Source organism: Nicotiana sylvestris, chromosome 11, assembly GCF_000393655.2.
Source record: "Nicotiana sylvestris chromosome 11, ASM39365v2, whole genome shotgun sequence".
Lineage (NCBI taxonomy): Eukaryota > Viridiplantae > Streptophyta > Magnoliopsida > Solanales > Solanaceae > Nicotiana > Nicotiana sylvestris.
This window is the reverse complement of record NC_091067.1, coordinates 161,815,764-161,841,701: the sequence shown is the minus strand read 5'-3', so window position 1 is coordinate 161,841,701 and position 25,938 is coordinate 161,815,764. Positions and strand designations below refer to the sequence as shown.

General features: G+C 35.5%; 2 protein-coding genes across 5 annotated transcripts; both read left to right on the top strand.

The window, feature by feature from the left end:
• Positions 1-2,356: 2,356 nt before the first annotated feature.
• LOC104230221 (casein kinase 1-like protein HD16) lies at positions 2,357-12,139 on the top strand. Its single transcript, XM_009782959.2, has 16 exons — positions 2,357-2,982; positions 4,175-4,303; positions 4,428-4,501; positions 4,587-4,656; positions 5,508-5,563; positions 6,401-6,472; positions 6,654-6,748; positions 6,828-6,894; positions 6,973-7,102; positions 7,210-7,428; positions 7,514-7,650; positions 8,192-8,366; positions 8,455-8,545; positions 9,571-9,728; positions 11,099-11,287; positions 11,820-12,139. Exons 1-16 carry the CDS (start codon positions 2,665-2,667, stop codon positions 11,877-11,879), a joined length of 2,040 nt encoding a protein of 679 aa, XP_009781261.1. The 5' UTR covers positions 2,357-2,664; the 3' UTR covers positions 11,880-12,139.
• Positions 12,140-14,129: 1,990 nt separating this feature from the next.
• LOC104230219 (protein PHOTOSYSTEM I ASSEMBLY 2, chloroplastic) lies at positions 14,130-22,730 on the top strand. 4 transcript variants are annotated; one of them, XR_011403938.1, is made up of 7 exons: positions 14,130-14,364; positions 14,812-14,915; positions 17,400-17,550; positions 18,055-18,147; positions 19,475-19,605; positions 19,820-19,909; positions 22,386-22,730. XR_011403938.1 is itself a non-coding variant. In XM_009782958.2 (6 exons), exons 1-5 carry the CDS (start codon positions 14,283-14,285, stop codon positions 19,603-19,605), a joined length of 561 nt encoding a protein of 186 aa, XP_009781260.1. In that variant the 5' UTR covers positions 14,130-14,282; the 3' UTR covers positions 19,820-20,088. The 4 variants fall into 4 exon arrangements, 1 of the variants encoding a protein (XP_009781260.1); XR_711824.2 differs by lacking the exon at positions 22,386-22,730 and adding an exon at positions 21,117-21,454; XR_711825.2 differs by lacking the exon at positions 22,386-22,730 and adding an exon at positions 20,042-20,088.
• The last annotated feature ends 3,208 nt before the right edge of the window (positions 22,731-25,938 follow it).

Here is a 25,938-nt window from a genome sequence, read left to right as displayed (position 1 = left end):
GATTTACACTATTTCATTTTTTTATTTAAGATACTTAAATTTTGAAATTTTTAATGTGATAATTGCTTTTTACACCTAACGGATAAACCCAATATATGCTTTTACACCTAATCGAAAAAAATGTTAGGTGATGAGCTACTCGTGTCTTTTCTAAGTGGGGCAAATTATTGTTTTCTGATAATATGTGTATTGTTAATTACATATTGGATGAAATGAATAATGGAAGAGATGAAAATTTAAGAGCCAACCTAGATAAACCCTTAGAGTTAGCACAATTTGTCAATTGCATATTTCAAATTATCTAGTAACCAGGGGTGGCAAACCGACGAGCGGGTTGGATATGGGCGGATCGAAAATGAGTAATGTAAAAAATAGATAAATTATCCGGTTCGACCCATATTTAATATAGATAAAATACGGGTTAATCAGTGGATAATATAAATATTCATATTATACCTGACTTATTTAATACGATCACTTTTGGGAGAATTACTAGTCTCCCAAACTTAAGGAACCCCCAATTTGAGGTTTTGCGAATGTAAAAGTTAAACCTATTAGTTATCCATTCTCTAAGTGTATAATATGATTCTTATTCATATTTGACTCGTTTTAAAAAAGTTCATTATCCAACACATTTTTAATTGACAGTATGGGTGGATAATTATTTTATTTTAACCATTTTGCCATCACTATGAATGAGAACCTTTACGTAACTGGTAAACGTGATGTCATGTGACTAGGGAGTCACAGGTTCTAGCCATGAAAACCGCATCTTGTAGAAAATGCAGGGTAATGTTACGTACAATACACCTTTGTGGTCCGGCCCTTCCTTGGACCCCGCACATAACCGAAGCTTAGTGCACCGGATTGCCCTTTGCCACCACTACTAGTAACCATATTTTCCATTGAGTTGCTAGAAGAACCAATCAAGGAATAACATATCTAATTTTGTTAAAACGTAAATAAAATATTAGAAAAACAAAAATATTTCCCATCCCCATTGTGCTTCTTAATCCCTTGGGTAATTACCCCATCTTTTTCTCCTTTTATAATTGTAATTTTTGCTTTTTTAGAACATTGGAGCCTTCGTTGATTATTATACATTAGATCAACTTATAGCGTGTCTTGGTTGTTTTAAAAAAAGTGTTTTTTTTGTGTGTGTGTGTTTGGGAGGAGGGTTGCATGTGCATAGCTTGTTTATGTCCATTTGAGTGTTTATGTGGCAAAAAACCAAAGAGGTTGAAGGTACCTATAGTGAGTTTGTTGCTCTACTATTTTTGTAGAAAATCCTTATAGATATATGTGGGAGTAAAATTTGTCAAGTGAAATTGTTATGTGATGGTCGTGGATGAAGGTGAAGAGAGTCGAAGTTGGTGGTTAGTGAGTGAGGCGTCGTTGACGTTGACGATGGTCTGATTAGTGCTGGAGAGATGAAGACATTGAAAGTAATTTTTTCGTATGGTTGGCTAAAGGTGGTACACAACATAGGTATTTTATGAGGAATAACTCATTTGTGATAACGACTGAAAGATGGTAATGATGATTGTGTTATTCAATGCTTCATATGCACAAAATTTGAGGGGAAAGAATGGATTTTAACATATATTTGTAAGTAAAAGTGATTGTATTTGTTAAGTTGCATGTTTTTTTTTTGTCTATTAATAAAGATAAGATAAGCGCTAAAAATTTCAAGTACTTATTTTAGATAATATAATGTTGAAATTATAGTTCATTGTAAAGTTTAAGGGTTTCATCATATAGGTAGTTACATTCGAGCATACTAAATTGATCTCCACGGATTTATGCACTTCATGCTTAATTAAAAATAACATAAATATCCACAATCTACCACACATTAAAGCGTATTGTTACATATTCGAACTCAACCATTGAACAAAGATATATATGCAATCATGTTTTTCTTCTTATGTCCGAAATCATATGCATAACTAATCCACATTCGTACCGCGTACAACTGATTTGATAGATTTATCCAGTTGTTAACCTATTATATCAATATCAACCTCTACTTTATTCCTTTTCTTTCCTTTCTTTTTGGGTTTAAACATTAGTCTTACCCAAAAATCAAGGACCAAAACTGAGTTGTAGGAAAAATTGGGGGCTCAAATTGTACCCACTTTCTTGTGATTTTCCTTTTGCCAACTCATATTCTTTGCTACCAAAGCATGCAAATTTTGCTCGAGAAGTCCTCATCATATTAGAAAGTTCAATCCAGAACTTGGTCAGGAATTTGGACTTTGTATATTGACACACAATATACAAAAATAAAAATAAAAATGAAAATAGTAAACTTGAAAATAAAAGAAATTAATACCCACCTCTCGCTTTATCTCCTGTACTATATGTATACAACAAAACCAAAAACAGAAGTAGAGAACTACTTTTTCATCGACATTCACGCGTACACAGATCGTTTTCTCTTCAAACAAACCCTAGCACCAAAAATCTCCCCAAAAAAATTCCCCCTTTTGTTCCAATTTTTACTTCTTATTATTTTTTTTTGTTAATTAATTCAACCAAACTCCTTTTTTTTTTGGAATTTCTGAACCTAACTGATGATGTTGTTTAGGGTTTTGATGAAGAAAACACAGTGATGTACAATTCGGATTCGGGTTGTTGTTCGATTTATATGGGTAAAAAAGAATGCCGGAGTTGCGGAGTGGGGTTGTACGTAAGCGCAGTGGAGCTCAAGTAGCAGCGGCGAAAAAGAAAAGAGGCGGCGGTGGTGTTGGTGGTCGGAGTTATATTAAGACTCGGGCTGCGAAGGCCAAAGCAGCAGCAGCAGAAGCTAAAAAGGTGGTTGAGGTGAAGGAGAAGGAGAAGGAGAGAGTAGAGGTAGAAGAAGTTGAGGAGGAAGAGGAAAAGATGGGGGATGAGAGTGGTGGTTTGAGTGCTAATAATAATAACAATAATAAAGCGACTGCACAAGAAGATGAGAACGCTAATCTTTTTCCTGAACAGGTGCGTGATCATACATTTCTACCTCTGAATGTCCAGAGGTGGATCCAAAATTTCAACTTTATGGATTCCATTTGATTTACTGTGTTTGAAATATATTATTATTGCTTATTTAGTAAATTTTTTAACACATATACAAGGTTTGAGCTAGTGATGATTCGTACCCAACTTGTTTGGGATTGAGGCGGAGTTGCTGTATATACATGGTCTGAGCCAAAGTTATTGGTTTTAGATGAATCCATAACTTTAATACTACCTGCTCCTGGTTGGGGTTGGTTATATGAATTGCTTATATGCTTTATGCAGGCATCATTTTATACCCCTTATGATTTATGCGGGCATCATTTTATGTCCATTATGCTCTATGCGGGATGAGAAGTTCTAACACTTTTTTATTTGTACTTGCATAATATTGGCATGAGATGAGTTTAATTGGAGTAACATGGTTAGTGAGTATTCATGTAATTGACCCTAGTTGCGATGTAGTTGTTGTTGTTACGCTCTATGAGGTGTAGTGGTTGTTGTTATGCTCTATGAGGTGTAGTGGTTGTTGTTGTTATGCAGCTCTATTCGTGCATCATTTTGTTGAAATACTCAAGATTTGTCTTCTATACAACAAATGTCTGTCTAATTTATATATGTCGGATCTTCTTTGTTTTTTGTTCGTTTGAATAATTTTGATGTTGCAGCGTCTTGTGCATGTTTCAAGGGATTTTGTGTGTTTTGAAGCATGAAGTGACCTATTTCTCTGTTAATTTAGGACCATTATCGGGAAAAAGTAAAATTCGTATTTTGTAGACCTCGAGTGCATTGTTCTTGACTGCATAGATGTCATTGGTCCTACTCACATACATGTTTTGTATATATTTGGTCAGTAAGTACGTGAAGTAAATAAGGAGAACACTAGCATCCGAGCCCTAGAATTTATGAATCCTAACAAAAGGTACTTATTAGATCGAGTGTACCTGTGTAGTTATGCCTATTATATTAGGTGAAATTGCTTGATCCAGACCTAGGACGTGCATTTCCCTAGGATTTCCAAGTGATTCTCATACTCACTAATGCCTTCTTTGGCTGAAACATGACATGCGTGAAGCACTTCTACTACTTGCAAATTACACTGCTAGATATTGAGCTTCAATGTGGTTGTGCTGTAAGAATCATTTTTTGGTTTCTGCATGATTTCTGTCTTCAGGTGCAAGTAGGAGGATCACCCCTTTATAAGGTTGAAAGGAAGTTAGGTAAAGGTGGTTTTGGACAGGTGTTTTTGGGTCGCCGTCTTACTGGCGGGAATGAGCGTGGTAACGGTCCCTTGGCTATGGAGGTAATGTGGTTGCTTATGAATCCTCTAGATTTTTCCCTTCTTGGCATCCTTTTTGACAAGGCTAGTTTATCCGTCTACAAGTGATAATTGTGTAATCCACATTGGCTCTCTGTTATGGCTTTAGGTTGCGCTGAAGTTTGAGCATAGAAATAGCAAAGGCTGTAGCTATGGTCCTCCGTATGAGTGGCAAGTTTACAAGTAAGGATGTGATACTTTTGAAATTACTTTGTGCTTATGTTGAAATAAATTTGCAGGACTAAAACATGTGCTTTTTGTTGAGCAGTACTCTTGGTGGCAGCCATGGAGTGCCCAGAGTGCATTATAAAGGAAGGGCAGGAGACTATTATGTTATGGTATGTTTATGGAGGCAGATTTGCTATACTTATAGTAATTATGGAGGATAAAATAATTTGTTTTGTGGATATTCATTTTTAGGAGAAGCATTAGCATTGTGAGTGTGACAACAATTGCGACCTCTTTTGGCATTCTAATTTCAGCCTTCATAGAGAATTAAATATGCATAATATGCAGATGGCGTGATGTATTTCAAGTTATTAAGGCAGTCTCATTTCTGCGCTTTACTAAGCTAAGAATTAGCTTTACTGTTCAATGGGCGTCTTTAGTTTTTTTATTATTCACATATTCAGCCAGTTCTCTTTCAATTGAATGATCAAGACTGGTTTGGTAGTTACTTTCTTTCTTTTTGGGACTGAGTGGATTGGTCTCAGAATTTGTCTTTGAAGAATGTCCTCTCTTTTATTTACATTTGGTAGAAGTATCAATTTCCTTTAAAAATTTTACTCCGTTAATCCTATAATAGTCTCTTTATATTTTCTGTTCAATTTAAGAAAATTTGAAGCTTTTTCATGCTTATTCTTCTAATAGTCCTTGTGTAGTAAAATATCTGCTAGAATCGTCCATGCCTTTTAAAAAGTCATACCCATGTTCTTGCTGGTGAAGGTGGTTTTGGAAGAAAAAAGATTTAGTTCTTGAAATGGGATAAAATTTCTGGGACATGCCCAAAGAGAAAGAAGGATAAACATTTTCGGCTGGAGGAGTTACTAGCAAAGTTGTTGTTAATGATTAGGACCTTTTTAATGTGAGTGCAGGTCTATATGTTTTCCTGGAAAAGTGATTGCGGTTTTATATGTTACATGAGTGCTATGTACGATGATGTAAATTGACCATATTATCATGCATGCAGGTTATGGACATGCTAGGGCCTAGTTTATGGGATGTATGGAATTCCTCTGGACAATCGTAAGTAGCTAACACTATTATAATCATACTTGTTGAATAATTTTTTTTTGTTTTCCAATTGTCAGACCTCTTCACGGAAGTGCTGTTTTCACATTCTTTCAGTAATTAATTATTTTTATGATAGTAGAGATACCATAGTTCACTAAGTCACCAATTACTTAACATGAATTATGTAGTAATGCTAATATAGAACTTAACTCATAAACTGGTGTTTATGAAATGGACCTTGATATCCTCACACGCTGATGTTTTTCCTTGATAGCGATCAGCTCACATTGGTGTACAGTATAGATTCTGTTTTTCCGAGGTTTATTTCTAAGAACAGAAAAGATACTCGACAAACTTATTGTTGTCAATTAATCTTTTATAATTGTTCTCATGGAGTATTGGAGCATAAATTTTAAGACGTGCAACTCTAAACATGCTTCCATTGGTACTTCAACATTATAAAAAAAATGCTTCTGTTGATATTTAGTTAACTTAATTCTTAGGATGTGCAAATAGAAGATAAGCAGTGGGTGGTGACCGGAGTATGTCAAAGACTCATTAATTTATTAAATGAAGCATTCATAGTGTCATTCAATTGAGTAAACATCCTCTGTGCACCCAAAGGATCCGCTGTATCACTTCACTTCATTCCTATGTGTTTTTGTATAAGGTATAATTTTATTGATGCGGCAGACTTCGGGTAGACAAGTTGTGTACAAAAATAGAGATCTTACACCCTATCTGCCATTTCTTCTTACTATTAGAGCTCCAAAGTTAAACTAGAATTAAGTTAGTTTGTGAGATTATATGCCAACTTCAGAGCTCTGCTCATAAATCCTACTTTTGCAGAATGTCTGCAGAAATGGTGGCCTGTATTGCAGTTGAGTCTTTGTCAATTTTGGAAAAGCTGCACGCAAAAGGGTATGCACACACTCTTTTCCTTTCCTTTTCTTTTTGTTTTGGGGATAAGTAAGGCTATGAATGCGCTCTCCTTGCAATCATGTTGGTTCTTTCTGTTGCTGAAAAATTTGAACTACTTTTAATTTGAGATCCCTGTAGTTTTCGTTGAATTCTTCAAAGTGATTGTTTTTCTTGTCCTTAGATACGTGCACGGAGACGTAAAGCCAGAAAACTTTTTACTTGGCCAGCCATCAACGCCGCAAGAGAAGAAGTTGTTCCTTGTTGACTTGGGACTGGGTAAGAGAAGTTAGTTTTTGGTTTTTGTTCTGTTGATTTGATAATCCTTATTCCTGATTACTTTATCTACCAAGTACAGCCACAAAGTGGAGAGACACTTCAAAAGGGCAGCACGTCGGATATGATCAGCGTCCTGACACATTCAGGTGTTTCATGTTCTGCTATCCTCTGCCTTAGTTTTCTTACATATCTATCCAATATTAACTCCTATCTATCAATTTCAGAGGGACTGTCCGGTATGCAAGTGCGCATGCTCACTTGGGAAGGACTGCCAGTAGAAGAGATGACCTGGAATCACTTGCATACACACTAATTTTTCTTCACAGAGGGAGGCTGCCATGGCAGGGTTATCAGGTATCTGCTTCACCTGCTTCTGTCAAGTCGTTATACTGCAGACAGTTTGTTCCAGTCATATAGCTTTCCGGACATCTCTTTTTACAAGTTCATCTTTTGAGTTTCAGGGTGATAACAAATCATTTCTTGTCTGCAAAAAAAAGATGGCAACATCTCCGGAGATGCTGTGTTGCTTCTGCCCTGCACCTTTTAGAGAATTTCTTGATACAGTAATTAACCTGAAATTTGATGAAGAACCAAAATATTCAAAGTTAATCTCTCTATTTGGGAGCTTGCTTGGAGCTGATCCTGCTATAAGACCAATCAACACAGATGGTGCCCAAAAGGTAAGTACTCTAACTTTGATGTAAGCCGCAGTGTGTTAGAATTATATTACAGGCCATCCATTGGCTCATTATGTAATTATTACAGGTTATCCAGGTCGGCCAAAAGCGGGGGAGGCTGACTTTAAATGAGGAAGAAGAGCAGCCTCAGAAGAAGGTTCGCATGGGAGTTCCTGCGACACAATGGATATCAATTTACAATGCCAGAAAGCCTATGAAACAGAGGTAGCTATTTCACATGATTGGTCTCTTCTTGTAAAGCAGTTGATAAGTTTTTGTTGGCAGTGAACATTAATCCTTGAATTTTTCACCTCAAATGGGGGATGCGGGTTGGAGTTTTTTTTTTTGTCAAGTGAGTATTTTATGTAGTAGCACTGTAGAATAGAAATATTTTTGTATCTTAGGAAAATGAACAGAAACATTGTAGTATTGACCAAATTTGATATTTATGTGGAAAGGAGGAAATTTAAGCTTCTGCCAGTATGAATTTTGAACTCTTGGAAGGCTAGATATGGTGGTAGAAGAAATAAATATCCGCCAAACTTGCTACCTTAGTCAATTCACGTTGACATATTTTATTAAGAAGGATGAGTATCCTTTGCCTTCTAATGGCATAATCACTACATGATGAAAGATGATATTTTTTGTATTCATTTTTGCTCCATGGTATCAGGAGATAATCCTTTTTGATACAATTCATAATGGTGATTGAATAATCATCCTTTATTCACCACTTTCTTTACTTAATACACCATGACTTTTTTAGGTACCATTATAATGTAGCAGACCAAAGATTGGCACAACACGTGGAGAAAGGGTCTGTGGATGGTTTGTCTATAAGTTGTGTAGCATCGTGTTCCAGCTTATGGGCTATTATCATGGATGCTGGAACGAACTTCACCAGCCAAGTTTATGAGCTGTCGCCTTTCTTCTTGCACAAGGTAACTAGGAGTTTCATGTAGACTTCATGTCTGCTGAGCCATTTAACATCATGTGTAATTATCTTATCTTTCTAATGCATGCTTACAGGAGTGGATCATGGAGCAGTGGGAGAAGAACTATTATATTAGCTCTCTTGCAGGTGCCACCAATGGAAGCTCGTTAGTAGTAATGTCAAAAGGTGTGTTTTCTTTAACATGCTGTAGGTCAATTCTCTCTGCTTGTTTTGATCTTTTACCTGCCTTTAGACAATTTAGCTAGATATCTTTTCCCGCCTTATATTTTGAAATTGGTAATTTTGGTAGCTGATATAAACTTAGGTTCGTCTCACAGTTTTTCTACCATGCCGGGAATGTGCTTGAGACAAGAGTTATGGTATTGTGCCCTGTTGGAATCATATTAGTATTTGGTGTCTGTTTGTTTCTGCATTATTCTATTAAGTAGATATTTAGATTGCTTAGGTCACAGCATAATTTTCCATTGGGCTGTTTCTATTGCTGTGCCGGTTATACTTTCTGTTGGTTCGTTTTGTTTGGTCCCTTTGAAATTTTATCTTGCATTGAAAACTAACTCTACTGCTGGACCTAGATTTCATATCCTCCATTTTACCGATCAGACTATAACATGGATCTGTAACAAATTAAGTGTTTGCTGCTGGGGCAGTTGTTTTCTAGTGTAGTTCTGTTATCAAAAGCTTTTTATGTTCTCATAAGGCAAATCAGAAGGTATTAACTTTATTTTTATATATATAAAAGAAGGTATTAACTTTTTATCAGTTTGTATAATCCTTTCAGTCTGATGTGATTTTAGATGATGGATTACTTCTTTAGATGCTAAAACATTGCTCTACATGCAATGGAAATTTAGCCTTTTTCTCTTGCCAGTTTGAACTTTTTATTCAAGTCAAAACATTGCAAGATAACAATCATAGGGTGTTTTTGCTTCCTCTCTCAGGTTGTTACACCAACTAAAGTAGTTCAATTGAGATACACGAGTTTATTGCCTGAATCTGGAGGTTTTAGTTGGTGATATGTAGAAGCTATATCACTAAGTTGCATTATTTCATCTAATTGTTGTGGAGAGTATTTCTTCCTATGCAAAGGCAAATGCAGACTGTTATGCCAGCGTTGAGCTTTTTAGGTTGCAGCTCTAGGTTTTGGACTTTCTTTTATCTTTTGTATATCACAATTTTGACATTTTCTGCAGGCACACAGTTCACTCAACAGTCTTATAAAGTGAGCGAGTCGTTTCCCTTTAAGTGGATAAGCAAGAAATGGAAAGAAGGGTTCCACGTGACCTCCATGGCAACTGCTGGCTCTAGGTGGGCTGTTGTTATGTCACGCAATTCAGGCTTCAGTGACCAGGTTGTTCATCCCTCTCTTCTCTCTCTCTCTCTCACACACACACACACACCAAATTTTTTTTTTATCTAATATGGTTTCGTGATGTTATCTTGATCCCTTCTATCCCATGTCATCTTTTTTCAATATTTCCGTGCTGTTATAGCCTTGAAAAGTTGTTGAATAAATTTCCCACGAAGACAGACACTTGAAAGGAGAAGTGCAAATCTTCCAGTCAGGTTTTTTGATGTTAATAAAATTATAATTTATTGCTGGAGGAGCTAAAATGGTAGTCTCATTGAAGTTGTAATTTCTCGAAGGAAATGAAGTAGTTTTGTTTAATGTCCTCACTCATTCCTCTAAATATTTCGAAAAATATATAGTTCGTTTACGTTGGACCTTGCAGTTTTGTTGGATTAAGCTAATGCCTGGTTATGTATCGTAAACAAAGTGTTTGCATGGAGATCAAGTAATAGAAATGTTTCATTCCTTGACATATATGACAATTTAACTTAAATTTTATCCTATAAACTAATTGTTTGTTGTGCTTTTCCCACAATAGCAATAAAATTGCTGGTTTGTTAAAAACTAAAAACTAAAAACTAATTGTTTTTTTTAGAAGACATACAGAGAGTTAGGCAGCATACATATTCATTGATATATTAGGTAATCTTGATATCAAGTATGAACTTGTGAGGTTCTCATTGCTATATTCTGTCAAATGTGGCTGCCGGAATTGAACTTAAACATGGCACTTGGCATGTATAAATAGGTCATACTGAGTTAATACACAGTTTACACAGAGCGATAGTCCTCATCTGAAGTTGGGTGTCATAATTGGTGTCATACTATGGTTAGTTTCACTATCATTTAGATATGGTTAGAAGTAATTTTTTTTGGTTTCTATTTATCTTATCCATAATAAGGAGAAGATATTTAAAAGTGATTCGAGTATATTTCTGTTACGAATAATTATTTTGACAAGTGAAATATTATTCACATGAAAAGAGGAATGATAAGGTGGTGCACCACTGGCAAAGCGACCATAATTTTTAATCTGAAGATGACCTCGATTTGGCATTGAAAGAGTATAAACCTAACAACAGCTAATCCAAGTTACTCTCGGGAGTTGACTCTAGAATCTAAAGAGCCACTTTTGAAGATACATAACCTTTTCTTTTCTTTTCCCGGTTACCTCGAATAAGGTCAAAGTAAGCTGTTAAATGCAATGGTGGTTGTCATACTCGCTTGATTTGAATGTCAATGGATCATTGCATGACTTAGTTTCTCTTATAGTACCATTTGTTGTAGAGAACTTTGATCATCTGGTAAGACGTCCTATCTCCCAAATTAGTGCTAGCTTTAGTAACATTTAGATTGTTTATGTTTAATAGGTGGTAGAGCTCGATTTTCTTTATCCCAGTGAAGGCATTCACAAGCGGTGGGATAATGGTTATCGTATTACTGCAACAGCTGCCACGGCAGACCAAGCTGCCCTTATCCTGAGTGTGCCTCGCCGAAGACCTGGTGATGAGACTCAGGAAACTCTGCGAACATCTCAGTTTCCCAGCACACATGTCAAGGTAATTCTTTTGTGAAACTGTTTTCTCCTCTGCTTTGCCTAAATTGTTGATGAGCTAAGAAAAGAGTGAGCATTACTTGCTGGCTAATGCTATTTTAGCAGATTTTACCAGTATTATATTATCCATTATGAAGGTTTTTGTTATTCTTATTATGAACTTCCAGGAACTCTTTGTAAACATATCTTGAACTTTCATCCATGCCTCATTATAATATGTAGTATATCTTAATATTCTAGTTAATCATATATTGTAGACCTTTTGAGATCTTATGTTATTCAGAACTATACGGTAGGTTCTCAAAAGCTAGAGGTTCTCTCAGTCACTTTGTTATCCCTACCTGACCTGATATAAGTGTAACACCAGCACCTAGTCTTAGTTCGGACCAGTTTGTATTGCCTCTATGAATCTTTTGCTTTGATTAGGTTCTGTTGTTAGCAAGTCTGCAGTTCTCAGACTAATATACGATGAGACTTTATCATCTTCACTTTATTACGAGAAAGTTGATTTGTGTCAATTTTGGTTTTCATTGCAGGAAAAGTGGGGAAAGAATCTCTATCTTTCTTGTCTATGCTATGGGCGCACTGTATCTTGAAAAATTTGTGACCAATTGTTGTAAACCTGACAATGTATCTTATCTTCTCATTTTCTTTGTTTCATTGTCAATTGTAAAATCGATGGCTAGGTCAGATGCCTTTGAATGTCATGCACAGGGAATTTTAGTTATGTCCTAGCTGTTTATGTTAGCTGGCCTGTATAGCAGCTTTTTGCTATGATGTCTTTGATATCTAAAGTTACAAAAAAATTGTCCTTCGTGTGCTCGTATTGCTGGAAAAAGTATTGTATTTTAACCTATTGACTCTCTTGTTTGGTGGCATAGTAGTTTCCTGATAGTTTAAAAAAAGGTAGCTCAATTCAAAGAGGATAAGGATCTTATTGATAACAGGATCATTTCCCTAACGTAGTCATCGGCCTTTGTAAGAGGTGTGAAGGCGTATCCAATTTAGCAGGGTTAAGCTCCAAATGTGAAAATCTTCAGTTATATTGACATCTCCTTGATGTCTTATTTTTGTTTGTGTGACATTATAAGATTGAGAAGATAATAAATACTAAAAGAGTTAATATCCTAAAATCTTCCTAAATTGTCTGTTCCTTGCTTAAATTATTCGGTGTCCTCGAAAACCTCTTGAATTATATTGCCCTTCATATTAAAATTCTCTCCTTGCATTCTTAGAGGTGCGTCTAGTACGCGATCCTAATTGTCTAAAAACGTGCCATGTAGCACTACATGTGACTATTTAACTCGGTCTAAATGTCTAACTGTATTAACTGGTTTGTACAAAGTTTTTTATATAGTTTACTCATGATGTATTACTCTCGAATGATTGATTAATTCTAGGAGTTTTGGCCAAAATAATATATGTGTTAATTTTAGGTTTAATTGTAATTGTACTTTATGCTAGACTCCAATTGATAAGTCCTTATTTATATTCACTTTGTAGCGCAATAAAAATATAATATAAAGGCATATAATGTTGCATTCTTAAAAGTCATCTTATATTACATAAAAAAATTACACAAAATAAAATTTCGCAAATAAAACATTAATTGGCCAACAATTACATTCTCTAATTTTAGATTACATAAAGAAAGTTCAAGAGATTCAACTTTATTCTCTACAAGGTGTTGAGTTTAATAAGAAGATTTAAATTGATACTCTTCAAGAGAGGGATAAATTTTTCCAGAAGAAACCCATACGGAGAACTGAAAAAAGTTTAAAAAAAATGAAGAAGGTGAAAAATAAAGAAGAAAAGTGAAAAATAAGGAAGAATGGTGAAAAATGAGGAAGAAAAATGGATATAATTGAAATAAGGAGAATATTTATTAAAAAAATAAATTTGAAAGAGGGTTATGCTAATTAGCCATTATTTTCTGTCAGGTGGGGTATTTTGATGTTTTTTCCCCAGTTGTCATGCGCTCCTAAGCGAGTATTACACACGTTATGCTAGGTCAGCAACGAAGGGAGTTTTAATATAAAGGGCAGTATAGTTCAGGAGGATTTTGGGGACACCGAATAGTTTAAGTAGGAAACTAACAAAAATATATTAGTTTAAGGGGTTTTTAGGGTATTAACTTACACTAAAAGTATGCTGAAGTAAACAGCCTTAAGTAAACAAATTTTATTCGCTTAATCGCTCCTAATCCATAATTTTATTCTCTGAAATATAGCAGCGATAACAAAGAAAGTAACAATATCATTGTGCTACAAGTCTACAACTTTCATTATCATTAAAATTTTAAGGTAACTTAAAAGGTAATATTGGCCAACCAAACATATTATAAATGCCTAAAACGTTTTCTACCCAATTCATTAATATTTTTTCTAATACTAAAGACAATTACACAGTTATGACTTATGAGACTAAACTAAATTAAAAAGTATATTGAGAGAACTGACAGAAATGTAACATTTATTCTTTCTTTCAAGTGTATGAAACATACACGTAAATTAATCATTTGAGAATATAATCAGCTATTAACAATAAAGAACGACAATTATTTAATATTTGGGAGAGATATTTTTTTGTTATGGTTATTAAGGAAATATAGGAGTCAGCAATACAAATTGACATGCATCCTATGGTAAAGTTCATAAACAAGTTATTACTACTAGTAAATATTAGAGAATAGAGAGTTAGTAACTTAGCTTGAGAAAGTTTGAGAGTTTTGGGGAGAAATCAGTCATCTATCTAAACTTTAGGGGTGCCAAAAGGAATTAAAAATAACTTAAATACTCATAAAAAATTAGAGGATAAGAATCCATGTGGGAACATCCCTCTCTTTCATTCATAAAAATTAAAAACCAACAAAACCCAATATTTACCCATCTTGATACTATTTTTTTAGCTTTAAAATTTCAAATAACATCCCAAAAATCTTAATTACTCAAAGAGTATATATGTAGAAGTTGAGAGATAGAAAGAAAGAACAAAGAGAGATGGCTTCCCACCTCTCATTTCCCACTCCCTCAGCTCTCCACTGCTCCTATTTAAACTCCAAATCTTCTTCTTTATATCACTGTAAGTTGACGCACAGTTAGATTTTTAGTGTGAATTAGTTAAAGGTCATTTTTTTTGTTTTACTTTTCTTGGGATGTTTTGTTTAAAATTTGTAGTTTTCATGACCATAATACAGATGAAATCTCAATGTGGGGTTTTAGTTTCTATATGTTGTGTCTTGGTTTAAGGTCATTTTGGTTGAAATTTTATATTTTTTTCAAGACCCTTTTGAATTTATAGTGTGGAACTCCAGGTACTAAGCAGTTTAAGTTGATACACTGTTGAAATGAAATTGGGATATATATATATATATATTTTTTTTTGTTTGTTTCTTTTTGGGACTGGTTAATGTGATAATGTCATTCTTTTCTTGTTGAAAGTTAGCGTAGTACTTTTGAATACCCTTTTAGATTTTTGGCCTGAAATATATGTTGGGACTTGGGAATAATGTTTTTCTGGAATTGGCAGCCAATTTGAAGAAGAGGGTTGGGTTTCATGTGAGCTGCAGCTCAGAGAATGAGAGTTGTGCTTCATCTTCTTCTGATAATCCACAAGAACCTGTGGTTGAAAAGGTTTGTAATTTACAACAGCTTCTTGATGGGATGCTAATATTTTGAATTTAATGAATTATTGGTGATTTCTGGAAATTCAGCCTTTTTCCTTGGGTGCAAATTTTATTTCTTATTCCTCCATTAGTGGGAAGACCTGAAAATGGGAATTTGTATGTTATACATGCTTTGAAAATAGATTGCTTGTCAGTATTATTCAATTATATAATCAGTTATGGCTGAAATTCTGAGGACTTTAATAATCAATTATATCTCGGATACATCAATTTCCCTATAAGTTGCTGGCTCTAGCTTAGAATTTGGTTTGTTGATAAGCTTGATATTCGTGAACATTTATCAAGCATTTGAATGAGGACTTAAGGAGGAGTTGATTCTTACAAGGACATTTGATATTTTAACCAGAGTGGAAGTAGTTGCGGGTTCGGCTAAACCTAGTAAATTTGGTCCAAACCCTATATTTGTCTTAAGAAATCCATTGAATTATACACAAACAATTAATTTAGAACCCTGTAGCTTAAAAGAACTAAGAATTCAGAATACATAAGCTTCAAATCCTCGCTCCGCCTTAGGCCAACAACCAAATGGAGCTAGTTCTCAGTAGTAATACAATGGCGTAAATGATGTAAATCTTAATTTTCTTCTTGTCTATTGCTAAGCCCGATGTAGAGTGTTGGACTGTCTTGCTTAAGTTGTCGACGCGAAACTCGTGATGAAGAAGGCCTGCTTCCTTTAGCCCAACAATCACCTCATGAACTTACTACCAACATTAACTTCTTTAGTAGAGATTATAACCATTCACTTCTTTCAACTGGAGAATCTTGAACCTGGGAATATAATATGCTCTTCCTCATGAGGAGTAACCTTTAGAAGAATCTAGCCTATTATCATATTGTTGGGCTTTACGTCTCTAGCTAAATGGCAGTCTAGTCTTGTTCAATAATAGTTATGTTTCGAGCTGCCAGCTGCTCCAGAGTGAACCAGATTGAAAGTGCTTCCAGCTGTAGTTGGTTCACATTAGTGACAAATATGTGAAGGTGAAATCAACGTAGGAGAAGTCAGTTATAAGATCCATAATAAGGGACTTTCAAGGCGATACTGACTGGAGAGCTTGTGAGTAAACGGATGGCTGGTATTCAAACTGGCATTTTTGAGTGTGGTTTGTAAGGTGGCATTGCTCATTCAACTTTAGTTTCTTCGGGTTTCTATATGTCTTGTCATGAGGCCTATGCAATGCACCCATGTTATGATTGTTACTAGCCCATGAATGCAGATTTAAAGATACCAAACCTCTTCTGCCAGTGCTTTAGGTTAGTATAGAAGTACCAGTTCTAGCTGCATAAATTTTGTTCAATATGCTAAATAATCCCTTTCTTCTCCGGAAATTAATTAGTTGAACCACGTCTCAATAAAAATTTTCTGCGTCGAGCAATTGGCTCTTGGTGTGGAGAGAATCCGGACAAAACCAATGAAATGGAAAAATCCGAGTGAATGGAAAGGACAAAATATTGAATCATAAAAAATTTGGATCTGCAAACTAGACCCGCTTTTGAGGGGATTCATATTTGAGATTACTTTTATCCATTAGGAACTCTTTTATCATACTCCTGATTTCGTTACACTTTCTCATCTTTGCCTGGGTTTATGTACTCGTGACAACCTCCTTAGACCACAACTTCTCTTGTTTACTTTGGACAGCTGCACCTGTCCAAGATGAATGATGTGGTTTGAAGTACTTGGGTCAACCTCTCTAATCTTCGAGTCGATTTGGGCCGTTGATGTCTCCCTTCTCAGAAAACAGAAATTGTATATTCAGAAGCAGTTTAGAAATATACTTTAGAACAAAACTTCTAATTGAAATATTTAAAATGTTTTAGAATATTATAGTGAAAAAAAGACGTTGTTTGACTCTCCAAATAGTAATAGTATCATATATTATAGGACGCACTAACAACTTGTTTGGATGGTTGTTACATATCGTTTCAGAATGTATCATATCGTATTATATTATAGTATTATATTGTATTGTTTTGATGAATACACATTTGGAAAGATTGTATCGTTTGCCGTCGTTTCATGATGTCAACCACCAGTATGAAGAATAAATTTACAATAGTACAAAGAAAAAGTAGATACATGGTAGAATTATTGTATAAAAAGTTAGGATAAAGGATAAAATAAGATTAGATGGAAGAAGAAAATAAGGTAACGACGCGACCACACCAAATCGATCGTTACATAAAGTGATACTTTTCATCGTTACATAACAACGGATTTAACAAATACGATACAATAAAATTTAAATAACAATCAAAATAAACATTATATTTAAAGTAACAATATAATACATAGGTAACAACCACCCAAACAAGCTGTAACTGCTATTTTGTCTGTAACTGCTATTTTGTCTCAAATGGGGGACTGCATGTTAGGAATGATGCTACAATCACATTATACTGTTGATTCAAGATCTGTTGCTTGTCAAAACAGGGATCTCGGACGTCAATCTCACGGAGATGGTGTCTTACTTGCCTATGCTCAACTGGAGCTCTGATAAGCGCTTCTGGCCAGAAAGCAATTGCCTTAGATGGAAATGAGAGAGCTTCCTGTCGGAACTGTGGGGGTAGTGGCGCTATAATATGTACGTCTAGATTGTTTTACGTCTTGTCTACTTCATCACATATTAAAGATAGCTATTTGACAAAATGAATTGAAATGACTGTACTAAGGAAATATATGAAGTAAAATCTTGTCAGTTATGTTTTAAAATGATTTTAAATTTCAGATTTATACTAAAAGTTATAATTTTAAATATTTCCGGAGCTAGTTTTCTTTTACTAAGTTTTAATTGCTTATTCTTGATCACCAAAAATGCATTCATAACGTTTTTTAACAATTAATTTATCGGTTAACAGCTTTATTTATTGTTCTAGTATTGCCTTCTTAAAGAAAGAGTTTAAGTGCATGCCTTAGCACCTTTCGCCTATACTAAAGCGCCACTTAAGCAACGTGAAGCACTCAGCCTGGCTTTAACTGAGATTCCGGGCTTAAGCTCACCTTAAACGAGCCTTTAACAACGCTGACTATACATATATTATTTTGGTGCTATTCTACTTTAAGATGTTCATTTTTTTTCCGTATATAGGTGATATGTGTGGTGGTACAGGAAAATGGAAAGCTCTAAACAGAAAACGAGCCAAAGATGTTTACGAGTTCACTGAATGCCCCAATTGTTATGGTATGTCATTATATCTAACCTCTATATCTTGAAGCTATTCTCTCTATCTGTGAATGTATTTCTGGCTTTTTGAGAAATAAGTTCCTCTAAACATCTGATGCTTGTGTACCCATACCTTCGTTACACTTTATTCTTGCACTGTAAAATTTCAGTTTATCTCGCTTATCAATATATACCTGAATATTGTTGCAAGTCAGTCTGTGATGACAGCTTTACTGTTTTTTTTCCTTGGCTTTTAGATAAAATCTGTGACGACTACTTCATGCATGTTACAACATTTTCGTTATCTAGTTCAAAGTTCAAACAACATGATTTGGGGCAGTCTTTCCAAAGGCCCCTCAAATATCCTCTTCGAATTTGTTCTGAGTTTGCACGTCTTATAAAAAAAATATGGAATATTCTCTCACATTTCTCTTCTTGAAAATTTGACTGAGCATATTCTAATAGCTGGTATCAGGCAACAATTCTGTTAGTTCGTAACGTGAAAATGGTGGCTTGGTTGCAGCCTAAGTTGCTCCGACACGGCAATTTAGGTGCCGCACTGGTGTCGACACGACACTAGTATGGGTGTGGGTATGAGATCCGTATCGGATTTGGTCAAACAATTTTGGGTACTTTGACCACGACGGACGGAAAAATTCGAGACGATATATAATATGATTCCCGAAATTAGGACAAAAAATAGGGTAAATTTAAAGACAATAGCATATCTTATCTAGGAAATCAATCATTTACTTATCTAACTTGAGAATAAAAAAGAAATCCATACTTTACAAATTATACATTAGTATTCCACAAAACTTATCATAATTTAGAGATATTTTTATATTTTTATTTTTTTTGAATTATTTTTAGCCGGATCCCTGCACTCGTATCCTTACTAGGATCCATATTCCCGAATCTTAGAATTTACATCTCGAAGGATCCGACCTCTAGATCCGCACCCGTGTCGGACACCCGCACCCGTGTCGGACACCCGCACCCGTGTCTGAGAAACTTAGGTTGCAACATTTATTCAAACTTGATTCGACATCCATAGTCCGAGACAGGATGTTGGAAGTGAATTGAAAGGGAATGAAACTGCATAAAACCAAAATTTAAATATTGCATAAGATATAGGGTTTTCTTTGTTGAATCACAACCCAAGAACGGCTCCTTTGCAATTTAGTTCTTCGATATTACCCCAACAAACATACTATCAGTAGTTTTTCAATGGACAGTCTCTTTTACTTGATAATCATTCACGTTAAGATTTTTGCTTTCGAAATAATTCATCTTATCTATCTTGAACACTAACATAGCAATATTTTTCTCATTGACTATGCAGGGCGAGGAAAACTTGTATGTCCTGTATGCTTGGGAACTGGTCTACCAAATAATAAAGGTCTTCTTAGGCGTCCGGATGCAAGAAAGTTACTTGATAAGATGTATAATGGGCGGCTGTTGCCAAACTCCTAGGTTAGTCTGCAATTTTATCCTAATTCATTTCTACTCTTTTCAATCCTGCTTATCACCTTAGCCTTTGCTATTTGGTGTTCAAAATCAGTTTACATTCCAAGAAGATGTCAGATTGAACATTTTACGCATAGATTCTCAAGTTCTGCTTTTGTCTTTCAATGGTAAAGTCATCTGCTCTAACCTTGTGTTTTGATACCTTTCCTTATTTCCTCAGGTTGAAAATTGTAATTGGACAAGGACAATGACAGCAGATTAAATTAACTAAGGATGTCACAACTTCTCTATTGTCGCACATATATAGAGTGTACGTGTTAGAACTCTTGTTCTAGCTCCCAATTTATCTTTATACTTGATTATATCCACTTTTTTATGTGTATAGTACATGCTGATTTTGTAGAAGTTTTTGATGTACTCCGATTTATTTGAATTTTCGTAGGTCCATAGGAAACGACCTAGCGACCAATACTCATTGCTTTGCCATTACTTTCGAGTTCATTTTATGGTGTTTTGAGGTCATGCAACACGAATTTGTGATTATATCCACTTTTTCGTGTGTATTAGTACATGCTTCTAAAGAATTTTTATGACGGACGATTGACCTGAATTTTCGTAGGTTCATAGGAAATTGTCTAGTGACCAATACTCGTTGCTTCATCATAACTTCCGGGTTCAGATTATGGCATTCGAGGTCATGCAATACAAATTTGTGATTATATCCACTTTTTCGTATCGATTTTATAGAATTTTTTGACGGACTCCGATTGGTTTGAATTTTCGTAGGTCAATAGGAAACGACCTATTAACCAATACTCATTGCTTCGTTATGACTAACGTAGTTTTTTGGCGTTCCTGGTTCTTTTTTTGATGTTTCGGGGTCATGCAACATGCATTAATGATTGTATTCACATTTTTGAATGTATTAGTACATGTTGATCTTCTAGAACTTTTTTTTTGGTGGACTAATTGTCTTGAAATTTCGTAGGTCCATAGGAAACGATTAGCGACCAATACTCATTGCTTCGCCATGACTTTCAGATTTATTTTTTGGCGTTTCGTGGTCACGTAACACGAATTTGTGATTATATCCACTTTTTTGTGTGTATTGGTATATGCGTATTTTATATATTTTTTTTTGACGGATTCTAATTGGCCTGGTATTTTTGTAGATCAATATTCATTGCTTTGCCATGACTTTCGAGTTCATTTTATTGCGTTTCGAGGTCAGGCAAAACAAATTTGTGGTTATATCCACTTTTTTCGCGCATATTAGTACATGTTGACTTTGTATAAGTTTTTTGATGGACTTTGATTAGCCTATATTTTCATAGGTTTATAGGAAACGACCTAGTGTCATATATTCATTGCGTCACCATGACTTCGGGTTCATTTTATGGCGATTCATGGTCATGCAATACGAACTGATGATTATATCCACTTTTTTGTGGATATTAGTGCATGCTGATTTTGTAGAAGTTTTTTTGACGGACTCCGATTGGCTTGAATTTTTGCAGGTTTATAGGAAATGACATTGTGACCAATACTCATTGCTTTTCCATGACTTTCGGGTTCATTTTGTGTTGTTTCATGGTCATGTAATACGAATTTATGAATATATACATTTTTTCGTGTGTATACTATGCGATTTTGTTGAATTTTTTTGACGGACGTTGATTGACCTGAATTTCGTCGGTCCATAGAAAATGAGCTAGTGACAAAAACTCATTGCTTCGCTATTACTTTCGGGTTCATTTTATGGCGCTTTGAGGTCATGCAATATGAATTTGTAATTATATATATATATATATTTTGTGTGTATTAGTACATGCTAATTTTGTAGAATTTTTTTTGATAGACTCTGATTGGCCTGAAATTTTGTAGGTCTAAAGGAAATGACCAAGTGACAAATACTCATTGCTTCACCATGACTATCTAGTTCATTTTATGGCATTTCATAGTCATGCAATATGAGTTTGCAATTATATCCATTTTTTCGTGTGTATACTATGCGATTTTGTTGAATTTTTTTGACGGACGTTGATTGACCTGAATTTCGTCGGTTCATAGAAAATGACCTAGTGACAAAAACTCATTGCTTCGCTATTACTTTCGGGTTCATTTTGTGGCGCTTTCAGGTCATGCAATATGAATTTGTAATTATATATATATATATATTTCGTGTGTATTAGTACATGCTAATTTTGTAGAATTTTTTTGATAGACTCTGATTGGCCTGAAATTTTGTAGGTCCAAAGGAAATGACCAAGTGACAAATACTCATTGCTTCACCACGACTATCTAGTTCATTTTATGGCATTTCATAGTCATGCAATATGAGTTTGCGATTATATCCATTTTTCGTGTGTATTAGTACATGCTGAATTTGTAGAATTTTTTTGAGCGGCTCCTATCTGGTTGAAATTTCTTCGGTCCATATGACACGACCTAGTGACCAATACTCGTTGCTTCGCCATGATTCATTGCTTTTTGGAATTTTAGGTTCTTTTTTTGTGTTTTAGGATCATGCAACACGAATTTATAATTACATCCACTTTTTCGTGTGTATTAGTACATGTTGATTTCTAGAAATTTTGTTGGCGGGCTTTAATTGGCTTGAAATTTTGTAGATGTATAGGAAAAGGTTTAGTGACCAATACAGATCGCTTCGCCATGACTTTCAGATTTATTTTTTGGCGTTTCCTGGTCATGTAACATGCATTTGTGATTATATTCACTTTTCGTGTGTATTACTAAATGCTAATTTTGTAGATTTTTTTTGACAGACACTGGCATGAAATTTCGTACGTCCACAAGAAACGACTTAAGTGACCAATATTCATTGCTTCGCCATGACGTTCGAGTTGAACATGGGTGACTGGCTCCGAATCTCCATAAATTTTGCGGGCCCAACAGAAACGACTTAATGAACAACAATAATAACTTCTCCATGACCGTTCCTCGTTTTTTTAGTATTTTAAGGTCATAAAACAAGGATTCAAGACGATTTTCGATTTTTTGTGTGCTAGTCCATGCCATCTGTATGAATTTGGACGAACGACTCAGACTCGCCTAAATTTTACAGATGCATCAAAAATGACATAATGAAAAATAGTCGTTGCTTTGCTATGAACATTCCTCGTTTTTTGGCGTTTAGGGGCATAAAACAGAAATTTAGGACGATTTTCGATTTTTCATGTACTATAGTCCACGCTATCTGCATGATTTGGGCGAGCGACTCCGAATCACCTAAATTTTACAGACCCATCAAAAATGACATAATGAACAATAGTCATCGCTTCGCCATGACCGTTCCTCATATTTAGGCGTTTTAGGGCCATAAAAAAGGAACTTAGGATGATTTTTGATTTATTGTGTGCTATAGTCCACGTCATCTGGATAAACTCGAGCAATAATCTCTGAATCGCCTAAAATTTTGCGGGCCCATCAGAAACAACCTAATGAACAATATTCATCGCTTCGCCATGACCGTTCCTCGTTCTTAGCATTTTAGGGCCTTAAAATAGAAATTCTGGGCAATTTTCTAATTTTTATGTGCTATAGTCCTCGCCATCTGCATTAGCTCGGGTGATCGGTTCCAAATTGCCTAAAATTTTGAGGGCCCGTAAGAATAACCTAATGAACAATAGTCAGACCGTCCTCGATTTTTGACGTTTTAAGGCCATGAAACAAGAATTCAAGACGATTTTGATTTTATCCACGCTATCTGTATCAACTTGGGCAACCAACTCGGAATCGCCTAAAATTTTGCGTGCCTATAAAAAAAGACCTAATGAACAATAATTATCGCTTCGCCATGATCTTTCCGCGTTTTTTGGTGTTTTAAGGCTATAAAATAAGAATTCAGTACGATTTTTGATTTTTTGTGCAATAGTCTACGACATCTGCATGAACTCAGGCACTGGCTCCGAATTGCCTAAAACTTCATGCACTCATAAAAAATGACCTAATGAACAATAATTATTGTTTCGCCATAACCGTTTCTTATTTTTTGGTGTTTTAACGCTATAATATAGGAATTCATAACGATTTTCGATTTTTCGTGTGATATAATCCACACCATCTGCATGAACTCAGGTAACCGGCTCCAAATCACTTAAAATTTTGTGGGACCATTAGAAACACCTAATGAACAATAGTTATCGGTTCGCCATGGCCGTTAATCAATTTTTAGCGTTTTAGGGCCATAAAATAGGAATTTAAGTTGATTTTCTAGTTTTTCGTGTGCTATAGTCTACATCATCTGCATGAACTCGGGTGACCGACTCTGAATAACCTCAAATTTTTCGGGCCTATCAGAAGCGACTTAATGAACAATAGTCATCACTTCGCCATGACCGTTCGTCGTTTTTTGTGTTTGGAGCTATAAAATAGGAATTCAGGATGATTTTTGATTATTCGTGTTTTGGTTCACGCCATCCGCATGATTCGGGTGACCGACTACGAATTTCCTAAAATATTGCGGACCCATCAGAAATGATCTAATGAACCATAGTCATTGCTTCACCATGATTGTTCATCGTTTTTGTGTTTAGGGCTATAAAACCGAAATTTAGGACAATTTCTTGGCGTTTTAAGGCTATGAAACAGGAATTCAACACGTTTTATTTTTATTTTTTTGTGTTCTATAGTCCACGCCATCTGCATAAACTCGGGTGACCAGCTCTGAGTTACCTAAATTTTTTGCAAGCCCATTAGAAAAGACCTAATGAATAATAACTGTCGCTTCACCATGACTGCTCCTTAGTTTTTTGCCGTTTTAGGGTCTAAAGCAGGAATTTAGCATGATTTCCGATTTTTCGTGTGCATCCACGCCATCTGCATGAACTGGGGCGATTAGCTCCAAATCGCCTAAAGTTTTGCGGGCCCATAAAAATGACCCACTAAATAATATTCATTGCTTCGCCGTGACCGTTCCTCGTTTTTTGGAGTTTTAAGGCCATAAAACAAGGTTTCACAATGATTTCCAATTTTTCGTGTGGTATAGTCCACAACATCTGCATGAACTCAGGCGACCGACTCTGAATTGCCTAAAAATTTTCGGGCTTATCAGAAATGACATAATGAACAAAACTCATCGCTCCGCCTTGACCGTTACTCGTTTTTGGCATATTAGGGCCATATATTCCACGCCTGCCTGAACTCGGATGAACGGCTCCGAATCGCCTAAAATTTTGCGGGTCCATCAAAAATGACCTAATGAACAATAGTTATCGCTTTGCCATTAATCGTTTCTCGTTTTTTTCGTTTTAGGTACATAAAATAAAAATTCACCACAATTTCTGATTTTTCGTGTGCTAGAGTTTATGACATATGTATGAACTAGGGCGACCGAGTCGCTTCGCCACAACCGTTCCGTATTCTTTAGCGTTTTAGAGCCAAAAACAGGAATGCAGGACGATTTCAGATTTTTCGTATGCTATAGTTCACGCCATTTGCATGAATTTAGCAGACCGACTCTGATTTGCCTAAAATTTGCTGGATAATCAGATTCGACATAATTAACAATAGTTACCGCTTCGCCATGAACATCCCTCATTTTTTGGCATTTTAGGGCCATAAAACAGGAATTATGCACACTTTTTGATTTTTCATGTGCTATAGTCCTCAAGCAACCGGTTCAGAATCGCCTAAAATTTTGTGGGCCCATCAAAAATGACCTAATGAATAATAATCATCGCTTCGCCATGACCGTTCCTAATTTTTTGGCATTTTAGGGCCATAAAATAGGAATTAAGGACGATTTCCCAATCTTCGTGCGTTATAATCTATGCTAGTGCTAATTGCATGAACTCGCACAACCGACTTCGAATTTAGCCCGATTCCCATATTTTTGTGTGCTATAGTTCATCCTATTTGCATGGGTCCGGGCGTCCATACACGAATCACCTAAAATTTTGCCAGCCCATCAAAAACGACATAAGGAACATTAGTCATCGCCTTGCCATGACCGGTCCTAGTTTTTTGGCGTTTTAGGGTCATGAAACTGGAATTCTGCCCGATTTCCAAATTTTCGTGTGCTATAGCCCACGCCATCTGCATAGGTCTAGGACACCGTACTCGAATCACCTAAAATTTTGTCGGCCTATCAAAACGACCTAAGGAACATTAATCATCGCCTCGCCATGATTGTTCCTCATTTTTTGGCGTTTTAGGACCATAAAGTAGGAATTTCATCTGATTTTCAGATTTTCGTGTGCTAGCCTGTGCCATCTACATGGGTTCGGGCGTACGAACCCGAATAGCCTAAAATTTTGTCGGCCCATAAAAAACTACCTAAGGAACATTAGCCATCGCCTCTCCATGACCGTTCCTCAT